Source organism: Odocoileus virginianus, chromosome 14 (genome assembly GCF_023699985.2).
Source record: "Odocoileus virginianus isolate 20LAN1187 ecotype Illinois chromosome 14, Ovbor_1.2, whole genome shotgun sequence".
Lineage (NCBI taxonomy): Eukaryota > Metazoa > Chordata > Mammalia > Artiodactyla > Cervidae > Odocoileus > Odocoileus virginianus.
This window is the reverse complement of record NC_069687.1, coordinates 39,371,228-39,384,860: the sequence shown is the minus strand read 5'-3', so window position 1 is coordinate 39,384,860 and position 13,633 is coordinate 39,371,228. Positions and strand designations below refer to the sequence as shown.

General features: G+C 36.5%; 1 protein-coding gene across 1 annotated transcript; it reads left to right on the top strand.

Annotated features, from left to right (window-relative positions):
• Positions 1 to 491: 491 nt before the first annotated feature.
• On the top strand, positions 492 to 11,568 carry LOC110128403 (hsc70-interacting protein-like). The gene is given in 3 exon segments (XM_070476411.1): positions 492 to 537; positions 10,431 to 10,594; positions 10,597 to 11,568. Coding segments are annotated over 3 exon segments (1,173 nt in total). The 3' UTR covers positions 11,560 to 11,568.
• The last annotated feature ends 2,065 nt before the right edge of the window (positions 11,569 to 13,633 follow it).

The following is a 13,633-nucleotide window of genomic DNA, read 5'->3' as shown; positions in this document are numbered from 1 at the left end:
ATTGGGATGGGGAATACATGCAAATCCATAGCTGATTCATGTCAATCTATGGCAAAAACCACTACAATATTGTAAAGTAATTAGCCTCCAACTAATACAAGTAAATGAAAAAAAAAAAAAAAGAAGGTACAGGCTGTCCCATCTCAGTCTCCTACCCTTCTTCATTGCCTGAATCTGGACATATAAAGAACCCTTCACTAGGACCCTCCCACCAAAGAAGAACCTTTCACTAGGACCCTCCCACCAAAGAAGAATAAATGTCAAAAACCAGAACTGTCTTTACAAATAGAAGACCAATTACTCAAGCAATATACATCGTATATATACACATATGAAGATTTTAGATCATGGACTGGTTTCCTGACACTGAGATATAAAACTGAAAAATATTTAATAGAATATTGTCTGAGGGAGAAAAACGTATTCATGATAATACATGTGCAAACTGAATAAAGGAATTTAGGGGAGAAAGCAAAGACAAAAATGATAGAATGGCAGAAATACCTCTTAATCAGAACAGTGTGATAGCAGGTGGAGGTATATAACTATGATTCTTGTGTGGTTCAGCATTTCATGTAGTCATAGAAAAGTCTAATGAATTTTGAGTCTCATTCCTGGATTGACAGAAAATTTGCTTTCTAAAACATTAGCAAGTGTGCTTGGCTAATCTCTCAAGGCAACCCTGTGAGCCCTGTGAACTATTAGAAGGGTAAACTAGGAGAAACCTGCTTTAACCAGGCAAAATAGTTTAGAGGGGCATTATCAATCTTTTATCAGATATAATCTATAATTTTACATCCATGTAGAAATTAGGGGCCAAAAAAAATCCTTGGGAAAATCAAACCAGTGTGAAATTATATACATAGAACTAATTAACATCTACATTGACATACAAACAATTCTTAAATCATAAAAGACAGAAGGGAAATTTTTAATGGTTATATCCTCTCATTTTCCAAATGAAAATATACATGATCTGTGCACCTGATAGTCTGATATTTTTAGGTTAAAGAGAAGACTTTCTAATATTACAGTAATATTGATGGGGTAGTGTCTGAAAATAGTTTAAAGGAATATTTATGCCTGGGCATTCATTAAAGAGCTGCTGAATGTTCATAAGTTATTCTGAGCAGTTAACTTAATTGATCTGCAAATGGATGACACTAAGAAAGTCTGGCCAGAGGCCTAGCAGATAGTTTGATGAGACTTAAATTTACACATTTGAGTTGAAAATGTTATAATGTTGACATCCTAAACTCAGTAATTTGCTCTTATACTCAGTGGCTTAAAGGAATATTTGAAGTCAGGGATTTTTCATTTCACTGCTTTCCACTCCAAAAATGAGAGCAATATTTAAATTGATAGGTGTAATATACAAGCAAAACCATAGAAGATATTTTACGACCTTAAGAGACAGCAGGATAACTTGATTTGCTTCCCACCACCATTTTTTTTCCTTTCTACTCTTATGCTGTTTCAGTGCTCTAGAGCCTGAAAAGAAATCCACTACATTTCTGTTTTCTTCTGGTTTTTCACTGTGAATTCCTGACACAAGTATTTTACTTCATAAAAGTAAAGTAGTACTTGTAAAGACCTAAAAAGGGAAAACAGAAATTATATCTTTTACTCCTTATTGTTCAATCAATTGAATACATGCATTTATTAATTACCTACACTATCTCAGTACTATTGACAGTATAACCTCCTCTCAATGAGCTTTAATAGACTCAGAACAATGATACATTTAACTAAGAATTAATTAGGTTACTATACAATACAGCATAGGTTTAAGTGTTGAATTGTAATTTTCTGACACTTGATTCACATCAGGATTTTAGGTAAGTGGAAAAGAAGAAAAGTGAAAAGGTTTGGGATTTAGTAGAATGATAAGCACCTGCAGGAATAGATACTTAATGGAAATGATGCTTTAGGTTAATTATTGAATGTCCTCCATACTTAAGTTATCCACAGATAAGCCTTTCAGACAAGTTCCCATTCCAGCTGCTTTTATAGTGAGGCAGAAAGCAAGTGGAAATGGGGAGAGTTGCATAAGGATCAACAAGGCCACTGTGCTCTTCCCCTCTCATTTCATCTTCTATCATTTCAGCACCTGAGTTCTTCAAGGGAAATAACAAGACTAGAAATGAAGAGTTTCTAGGAAGATTTCAAGATAATTATTTGCTTCATCTGGATTCGTTCATTTTGAAGAAAGCAGACATAATTTCTATATTAACCTTTTAACACCTAAAGAGATGGAGGGCATTTTGAAGGAAGAGTGAGAAAAAGCCAAGGTCTAAGATTGTTTATTTCCAGGAATAAATGTGTTATATGTTTGCAAGCTAGTTTGTATGATTTCGCTCCCATACTTTACATGTCATTTTCAGGAAGCACTTACTCTTTATCAGATCAAATCATACAATTAATTCAACTATGTACAGCCACTGCCTAGTTTACTGCTTTCTAAAGTGGATTGTATGCCCACATGTACTAAAGAAATGGATGTGGTAGCTTTACACTCTCGATGGCTTAAAATTCAAAACTGTGCATTTATGTCACTAAATTCCTGATCATTTCTAGGACAAGTAATTTTGGGGAAAATTTCTTGCAATTAATTTTGCAAACTTCCCAACTAGTCAGACTTATTTCGGGAGTACAGTAGTTTTTTTCATTAGCATGTCCTACTATATGCAGGAAGGATTTGAAAATAACCAGGAAACCAGGTAAATTAAGGTCAAAGCTTGTAACATTTAAATAAATGCTTTATCTTATCCTGAGCTCTTAAAGGAGAATTTATTATTTTAATCAAAAGTCACAGTATAAACGCTAGAGCGTGGTGGCTGATGAAGTGAGGTGGAGGAGAAAAAGGAGAATCAAGCCTGTGACAGGATTTCTAAACTTGGCTCAACATCCATTATCTCAAAGGTGACTGTGTCATAATGACAGATCACAAAGGGGGAGTACAAATGATGAGCTGGGGTTGGGGAGTGGGGTTTATACACAGGCACGGAATGCTCATTAGTTACATTAATCTTGACCTAATGGAAATCTTGGCTTAGGAAGGTGGCATGAATGAGACTGATGTTCTAAATGCAGGATGCTGGCAGAACAGAAAGTAAGTTACCAGAAGGTCATGGGCCATAATCTCAATATTAGTTTATGGATTCTGAGAGATGAGTGATGAAAAATAATCATTGCTTAAATAATATTTGGTAATGAAAATTGATTTAAAGTGTGGTAACATGCATATTCACACAGATGCATTGTAGCTCTATGATAAAAGTTTAATTTTGGATGAGTGCTAAATTCACTTGCTTGATCTCCTTGGAGATGTCATTGTGTATGGTCAAACATACTCTCCTTATTACCTATGCACAATAGTTTTAAAATATGAGGAGTGAAAGAAGAAGCACAAGTTGAAGGATTAAAAGTAAAGTTGTAATAAAAAAAAAAAGTAAAGTTGTATGTGCTAACATTCTCCTATCAGTTAACTGTATTTGGACCCCAAAGCACTCAAAAATAAATAATGGTTGAACTGCAAGGATGTCCAAGATTATGACTTACCATTTCCTTCATTTATTTTATTTTTTTCATTTATTTTTATTAGTTGGAGGCTAATAACTTTACAATATTGAAGTGGTTTTTGCCATACACTGACATGAATCAGCCATGGACTTACATGTATTCCCCATCCCGGTCCCCCCCTCCCACCTACCTCCCCATTCCATCCCTCTGGGTCTTCCCAGTGTACTAGCCCTGAGCACTTGTCTCATGCATCCAACCTGGGCTGGTGATCTGTTTCACCCTTGATAGTATACTTGTTTCAGTGCTATTCTCTCAGAACATCCCACCCTTGCCTTCTCCCACAGAGTCCAAAAATCTGTTCTGTACATCTGTGTCTCTTTTTCTGTTTTGCATATAGGGTTATCGTTACCATCTTTTTAAATTCCATATATATGTGTTAGTATACTGTATTGGTCTTTATCTTTCTGGCTTACTTCACTCTGTATAATGGGCTCCAGTTTCATCCATCTCATTAGAACTGATTCAAAGCCACAGTCATCAAGACAGTATGGTACTGGCACAAAGACAGAAATGTAGATCAATGGAACAGAATAGAAAGCCCAGAGATAAATCCACGAACCTATGGACACCTTATCTTTGACAAAGGAGGCAAGGATATACAAGGGCAAAAAAGACAACCTCTTTAACAAGTGGTGCTGGGAAAACTGGTCAACCACTTGTAAAACAATGAAACTAGAACATCTTCTAACACCATACACAAAAATAAACTCAAAATGGATTAAAGATCTAAATGTAAGACCAGAAACTATAAAACTCCTAGAGGAGAACATAGGCAAAACATTTCCTTCATTTAGAAAGTAAATTAGAGTTGCTGTGGACTATTTTCACTGCTGCTTTTTTTAGAATTGGAATACTGAAGAGACTTGATAATGATTACTCAATGATATTGAGTTATCAATGAGTATCAATAATTCACTGATATCAATAATAACAATGATAACTCAATCACTTGGCTTTGTGTCCACCTTCCCTACCCAGGAATTGAGCCATGGTCTCCTGACTTGCAGGCGGACTCTTTACCATCTGAGCTATCAGAGAAGCCTAGTAAAGAATAAGTAGGTTACTTTTACAAGTTATGAGGTATTGCTTGAATGATTTTTTGTTATTAAAATTATACTGAAACTACCTTATATACTAGAGTGTCAATTTCATATTTTGGTCAGTCTAAGGTATGAACTACAGCACTTTCCAGAAGTTAGTCTAGTTCTTGAATCCTTGCAAGGTTTATTACAGATAACACTTACTATATTGACTGGCAGGCTGAAGGGAAGGCAGGGGGTGAAAGGAGTGAGGATAAGGAATATTAATGCTTTAAAATCAACTAGAAATTGGGTCTCCTAGGTTGTTCACATGATAATGCAAGGATCCTCTATCCTATATTAGAAAAACTGAAGAAGTAGACAAAACAGAGCCATTGCTAAAGGCATATACTCATTTTTAAGCTCTATATCTACAGGCAAGGGAAGCTAAATCTAAGGAAAAACAAGCATGCCAACACAAAGGATTTTTTCTCCTTTCAAAGTTTATCTACAGCTTTAAGCTTTCCTGACAACCAGTTTCTTAGATTGTAGGTTGAACTAAGTTCATTTTCACTGGATCACTATGAGCCAAGTGATAGTAAGAATTTCAAGAGAAGAATTATAAACCAGATTGTTCCCTAAGCATTTGAGCTCAATCAATATCTTTGAAACTAAAATGCTGATTATAATTAGTCAACAAAGGGACTTGTCTGGTGGTCCAGTGATTAAGAGTCCATCTTCCAATGCAAGACACATGAGTTTGATCCCTGGTCAGGGAACTAAGATCTCACATGCCTTGGGGCAAGTAAGCCTGCTCACTGCAACTACTGAACCAGTGAACTATGAAGCCCATACACCATAACTAGAAAGAAGCCTGCAACAAAGACCCCATATGCCACAACCAAGGCCTGATGCAGTCAACATAATAAATATATAAACAAATAAATGAAATTTGTCAGCAAAATGTTCTAGGTATTCAGAATACAATATTGAGCAAAATAGAGAAAATGCCTCTTTCCTGAAGCTTATAATCTACTGGTGACAGGCAAACAATTTAAAAATGTATGTATATACTAGTAAACAAGCAGCATTTATTATGTGTCAAGAGATATTCTAATGTTTTACAAGTATTAATGCATTTGATCCTCGCTCCAACTCTGGAGTTGATACTGGAAGTGTTGTATTGATATTGAAGGTAGACTATCACAATAGGTTAAATGTTTGTCTACCACAAACACTGAAGCAAACACTTTGAGACTGGTAACACTCTGATCTCAAAACCTGATAGAAATATTATAAGAGAAGAGACTTCAGGCCAATATCCTTCATGAACATACATGAAAGATACTTTTAAAATTTTAGCAAAAGCAATCCAATATAAAAATGAATATTTTATAAAAGTGTATATATACCAATAATAATACATAATGGGCAAGTAGGATTTATCCCAGGAACGCAAGGTAGTTTTCCTCATCCTACTTCTCTCTTGCTCTCCAACTTTAGTTCTATTTGCTAATTGATATTCATTCTACAAATATTGCCTTGTCACAGAAGTTTTTTCTTTTTTTTTAATTTCCAAAGCTGATTAGTTTCCTTTTCCCCATTCTTTACCAGTCTTTTATATTTCTCTACTCATTATAGCAATTATTATATTATGTTATAGTTGCTTTTGCCATTAGATTATGAGTTGTTGGAAGCTGGAACTGGGTTATACAGATCTCTGAATTTTCTAAACCTGGCATTTTCCTGTTGCTCAGTATTTATCTGTTGGATCGAACAGACCTAGAGGATAACCTAGACAGACATTAACTCCAAAATTGTCCTTATTTTCCTTCTTTTTAGATTCCTACATTAAAACTTATGTCTTTTGGGAAAATGCTCTGTCCTTTATTATCATGCCAATATGTCCAACTACTTAACACATTTCAGGTTTTGTCAGCTATTTACACCCTTGTGTTAATTGCTTTATCAGAGCCTTTCTTCTGCTATTGTTTGCTGCTAGCAAGATTTCACAAGGAATATGTATAAATGTGTGTGTGTGTGTGTGTGTGTGTGTGTGTGTAAAGAGAAAGGAGAAAGAGCCTAAGTTTAATTAATTCCTGGAGGGGAAGATGACTGATGAAATTTATCACAACAAAGGAGGGGACAAAACAAGTAAAAACTCCAAGCAGACTAATACTTTGGTGCCTGGGGCAGCTGAAAACTTGAATTCATTAAATATTCTTTAAAGATTTGTTCAAGTATCCATTAAGAGATTGCTAGGACAATGGAATATTATTCAGCCTTAAAAACGGAGATCTTCTCATTTGAGACAATATGGTTATTTATCTCCACTAGACACTCTATCTTCATCTGTGTTTCACATAAAAACTATGTAGAACAATTGCTGATGACTGTGAAGTAATTGTTTACTGAAATGACAGGAAATACTCTATTTCTCAAATAGATGGCAACTATTCTCACATTTCAGAGAGAGGTAGTAGAAATCTTATGCAGTATTGATAAAAGACAAGACAGAAGATAGTTTATGAGACCACAAACCAAGGACTTTCATTTCACGGAAGAATATAGAGGGACTTTAAACCCTGCTTGATAGTACTCCTAGGAAGTGGGATGTAAAATCAGCATACATGTTGAAGTACTAAATTTCAGGGACTGAAAGAAGAAATGTACTTAGTCAGCTAGATGAAAATGCACAGCCCCCTTCTTCAGAAGCACACTCAAATGGTCCTAGAGGAAGGTTTCTAGTGAAGTGATAAAAGCATCTGTTCTCTCTTGAATCCACTAAACCCAGAAAGCATGAATGCAGATTACACTGGTAGCAATTTAAAAAGATATTATTTGTCCCTTATATCATTCCCCTCTCCTATTTCATCCCTGGTAGAGCCAAAGGCCATTTCTTAGGTAGAGAATAAACAAGGTAGAAATAAAGATGCTGACCATTCCTTATTTCCTAAACCTGAGGCAGACTTTTTAATTCCTAAATACTTCAATGTATATTTCTTAAAAACAAGGACATTCTTGAACATGATACTACAGTGACAAAATAGGAAGTTACTTGATACATCATGATTATCTAATCTATTAGCCTTATTTAACATCTCCACTGATTATCTTACTAGTCACCTTTATAGTAAAAGAATTCTTGGTCCAACTTTCAATCTGAAATCTAAAATCACAAAATGCATTTGCAGGTCATGAATATTTACATGTCTTTAACCTGGAAAAATCTTCCTTGATGTTACTCGATCTCGACATTTTTTTTAAATAAAAATGTTTAATTTATTTTTTAATTGAAGGATAATTGCTTTACAGAATTTTGTTGTTTTCTATCAAACATAAACATGAATCAACCATATGTGCACATACATTCTCTCCCTCTTGAACCTCCCTGACATGTTTGATGAGTTCAGACTAGACTGTATGTAGACTATCTCTTAGGGGTGTGTGTTTTGAAGTTCTCTTATGATTTGATTCAGTATTTGCATTTTGGACAAGAGTATCCCACAAGTGATACATGTTCTTTTTAGTGAATGATATCAGGCAGCGCCTCACATTGATTGTCTCATTACTATGTGACTTTGACCACTTGGTTAGGTGGTGTCTACCAGATTTATGCACAGTAAGATTGTTATATTGTTGTTGTTCAGTCACTAAGTCATTTCTAACTCTTTGAAACCCCATGGACTGCAGCACAGCAGGCTTCACTATCTCCCAGAGTGCTCAAACTCATGTCCATTGAGTCGGTGATGCTATCCAACCATCTTATCTTCTGCCACCCTCTTCACATTTTGCCTTCGGTCATGGCTGAGTCTTTGCAACCGCATGGACTATATAGCCCATTAGACTCCTCTGTCCACCTGATTCTCCAGGAAAAGATACTAAAGTGGATTGCTATGCCCTCCTCCAGGGTATCTTCCCAACCCAGGAATCAAACCCATGTCTCTTATGTCTCCTGCACTGGCAGGCAGATTCTTTACCACTAGCACCACCTGGTCATGTGAAATGCCAGGCTGGATGAATCATAAGATTGTTATAACTCTTTGTGATTAATAAATACTTTTGTGAAGAGATTCTGTGTGATGGTAAATATCCTATTTTTTATCACAAGTTCACCCACTAGAGTTCACTCACTTAATTCCCATCTAAATGAAGGTTATGATTTTTAAAGCACAGATTATTTCATTCATCAGTTTTTCATTTTCAGATTTTCTCCTAACCTGAATAGTTGTGTTTGCTCTAATTCTTTTACATTTTTTGAGTATGTGGATAAATAACATGTTTCTAAAACTCAATACTGCACAAAAAGGATTTCAAACAAAAAGTGTCTCTCAGTGCTCAGGGCTGGTGCACTGGGAAGACCTAGAGGGATGGGATGGAGAGGGAGGCGGGAGGCGGGGATCGGGGTGGGGAACACATGTAAATCCATGGCTGATTCATGTCAATGTATGGCAAAAACCACTACAATATTGTAAAGTAATTAGTCTCCAACTAATAAAAATAAATGGAAAAAAAAAGTGTCTCTCGTCCTATTCTTTCTATTCTATATCCATCCTTCATTTTTTCCACCTCATTCTTACTGTCTATGGACAACATATTTCATTAATTTGTGGCTTATCTTTTCTGAGATTTTGGACAAAGGATAAGAGATATTTATATTTTTTCATAATTTTTTCTTCTACAAAACAACTTAATTTGGTATTTTTTTACCTTTATGTTTCTCACTTTAAAACATATCCTAGAAATTGTTCCCACTTATTTATAGAAATGCATCATTTTTCATTATAGAGCAGCATTGTATTCTATTGAGTGGATGTACAATAGATTATTTAAACACTTTCTGGAAATTCTCATTGTTCCCAACATTTTTCGGAAGCCTTATGCTTCAGATTTCTGATAATTATAGGGGAGTGGACAAAATATTTACTGAAATAATTGAAGCTAGGCATACAACTGGACAATAGCAATAATAGGAACTATTGTTATTCAAGAAAAAAAGTAAAGCAGCCTATATCCAAGTTTATATATATATATAATATAATATAATTATAATGTACATATATATTATATATTACATTGTATATTATAGTAGTCATATGGTGTATTAAATACATTTCATATTATACATTTTATATATTAATACATATACATATAATGCTTCTACAAATTAATAAAATAGAGTCTGAAAAATAGGTCAAAGATATTAAAATTAAAATTAAGCTGAATCAGGACTTTCCTGATGATCTGGTGGCTAAGACTTTACCTTCCAGTGCAGGGGTGCAAGTTTGATCCCTAGTCAGGAAGCTAAGATCCCACATGCCTTGCAGCCAAAAAACCAAACCATAAAACAGAAACAATTCAATAAACAGTAACAAATTCAATAAAGAATTTTAAAATGGTCCACATCAAAAAAAAATTTAAATGGTAAGCTGAATCATATCAGCTATATTACCAAATTACAAAACCTCTTCACTGGTTAAGGGATTCTTAAGTAAGAATTCTGTAGGGTGAGGTGACCCCACAGACAGATAAAGATAGGTCAAGACCACCGTTCTGGAAAAGTGTCTTCTAGCTGGGATCAGTAGTCTATGTCCATTGTATAATAAAGATACATGCATCTTCAAGTAACAACACAGAACACAAGTCAGATTAAACAAACAAAAAAATGGAGTTTATTGGCTCAAATAAGTCTGAAGTTTGAGCAGAAACTAACCCTGTTTTGTAAATCAACTATACACCAATAAAAACTGGTTTTAAAACAGAGGATCTTCATGTACACACTGCTTTATTAAAAATGGATAACCACCCTTTTACGCGGTCACGCTGAAGTAGCGCCCGGGCCTGGAATCCGCCGCCTCCAGCCACCGCTGCACTATGGACCCCGCAAAGTGAGTGAGCTTCGAGCCTTTGTGAAAATGTGTAAGCAGGACCCGAGCGCTCTGCACACCGAGGAAATGCGCTTCCTGAGGGAGTGGGTGGAGAGCATGGGGGGTGTAAAATACCACCTGCTGCTCACAAAACTAAATCGGAAGAAAATACCAAGGAAGAAAAAACAGATAGTAAGAAGGCGGAGGAAAACATAAAGACAGACGAACCATCAAGTGAGGAAAGTGATCTAGAAATTGACAATGAAGGTGTGATTGAACCAGACACTGATGCACCTCAAGAAATGGGAGATGAAAATGTAGAGATAACTGAGGAGATGATGGATCAGGCAAATGATAAAAAAGTGGCTGCCACTGATGCCCTGAATGATGGTGAGCTACAGAAAGCCATTGACTTGTTCACAGATGCCATCAAGCTAAATCCTCGTTTGGTTCTGTATGCCAAGAGAGCCAGTGTCTTCATCAAAGTACAGAAGCCAAATGCTGCCATCCGAGACTGTGACAGAGCTATTGAAATAAATCCTGATTCGGCTCAGCCATACAAGTGGCGAGGGAAAGCACACAGACTTCCGGGCCATTGGGAAGAAGCTGCCCATGATCTTGCCCTTGCCTGTAAGCTGGATTATGATGAAGATGCTAGTGCAATGCTGAAGGAAGTCCAACCAAGGGCCCAGAAAATTGCTGAACATCGGAGAAAGTATGAGCGAAAACGTGAAGAGCGTGAGATCAAAGAAAGACTAGAAAGGGTTAAGAAGGCTCGGGAAGAACCTGAGAGAGCCCAGAAGGAGGAAGAAGCCAGAAGGCAATCAGGTTCTCAGTGCGGCTCTTCTCCAGGCGGCTTTCCTGGGGGAATGCCTGGAATGGGAGGGGGCATGCCTGGAATGCCGGGAATGCCTGGGCTCAGTGAAATTCTTCGTGATCCAGAGGTCCTTGCAGCCATGCAGGATCCAGGAGTTATGGTGGCCTTCCAGGATGTGGCCCAGAACCCGGCAAATATGTCAGAATATCAGAGCAACCCAAAGGTTATGAATCTCATCAGTAAATTGTCGGCCAAATTTGGAGGTCAGGCATAATGCCCTTCTAACATACCCTGCTGGAGGAAAAGCAACTTAGATCACCTAATGGATCTTGCAATAATACAAACCAGTGTACCTCTGACCTTCTCATGAAGAAAGCTGGGTGCTTTGAAGATAATCCCTACCCCTTTGCCCCAGATGCAGCTGAAAACATTTTACAGTGGTTTGCCATTAGGGTATTCATTCAGATAAGGTTTTCCTACTAGAAATTTAAAACTTTAAGCAATTTTTAAACCTTAAAAATATTTAAAATTAAAAAGGTATATTAACCCCTACATTTTTCTTTACTAATGATTTTTATTTTTTCCTTTGAATTAATTAGGCAAGTAAGATATATCAGTGTGGAAGATTTGTTGTTACAAGTTTGAAATAAAGATTTGTTAGTGGGAGGCAAATACAACATTTAAATAGATAAACTTTGAATTGGACATATGGAAAAAAAAATGGATAACCAACAAGGTCCTACTTTATAGCACAAGTAATGTGCTCAATGTTGTGTGACAGTTTTGATGGGAGAGGAATTTAGGGGAGAATAGATATATGTGTATATATGCTCTGAGTCCCTTTGCTATTCACCTGAAACTATCACACCATTGCTAACCAGGGTTGCCAATATAAAACATGAAATTAAGGAAAAAAAGAGGATCTTAGCTGATGGTGGGAAAATAAAAAGAAGTTTCCATTTTGGGGAAAAGACTTGATCCAATGAACTAACATCTTCTGTTTCTCTCCTTTACTATAAATATTATTTTTTTTTTAACTAAGATGTTTGCAAAATATCTCCAGGCAGTAAACGTGACTCCCTACTCACTTTGTTCTTGTTTGTTCACCTTGCAGGAGAGATTACATCCCATACATTAACTATCAAGCAATAGCTTCATGCTTCACTCTGGGTCAACTTAGATTACATTTCCACACTGAATCAGACAATATAGCCAGATGATTGCACACACTTGTCTTCAGTTCAGTTCAACCACTCAGTCGTGTCCGATTATGTGACCGCACGGACTTCAACACACCAGGCTTCCTTTCAGAGCTTGCTCAAACTCATGTCCATTGAGTCAGTGATGCCATCCAACCATCTCATCCCCTGCTGTCCCCTTCTCCTCCTGCCTTCAATCCTTCCTAGCATCAGGGTCTTTTCCAGTAAGTCAATTCGTCACATCAGGTGGGCAAACTATTGGAACTTCATCAGCATCAGTCCTTCCGATGAATATTCAGGACTGATTTCCTTTAGTATTGACTGGTTTAATTTCCTTACTGACCAAGGGGCTCTCAGGAGTTTTGTACAATACCAGAGTTCGAAAGTTTAAATTTTTCAGCACTCAACTTTCTTTATGGTCCATCTCTCACATCCATACGTGACTACTTGAAAAACCATAACTTTGACTAGATGGACCTTTGTCAGCAAAGTAATGTCTCTGCTTTTTAATATACTGTCTAGGTTGGTCATAGCTTTTCTTCCAATGAGCAAGTGTCTTTTAATTTCATGGCTGCAGTCACCATCTGCAGTGATTTTGGAGTTCAAAAAAATAAAGTCTCTCAGTGTTTCCAATGTTTCCCCATCTATTTTCCATGAAGTGATGGGACCAGATGCCATGATCTTAGTTTTCTGAATGCTGAGCTTTAAGCCAACTTTTTCACTCTCCTCTTTCACTTTCATCAAGAGGCTCTTAAGTACTTCTTCACTTTCTGTCATAAGGGTGGAGTCATCTGCATATCTGAGGCTATTGTTATATTTCCTAGCAATCTTGATTCCAGCTTGTGCTTTATATAGGCTGGCATCTTGCACGACATACTGTGCATATAAGTTAAATAAGCAAGGTGACAATATACAGCCTTGATTTTCTTCTTTCCTAATTTGGAACCAGTCCATTGTTCCATGTCAGGTTCTAACTGTTGCTTCTTGACTTGCTTACAGATTTCTCAGGAGGCAGGTAAGGTGGTTTGGTATTCTCTTTAAGAATTTTCCATAGTTTGTTGTGATTTACACAGTCAAAGGCTTTAGCATAGTCAATGAAACAAAAGTGGATATTTTTCTGAAATTTTCTTGCTTTTTAGATGATCCAAC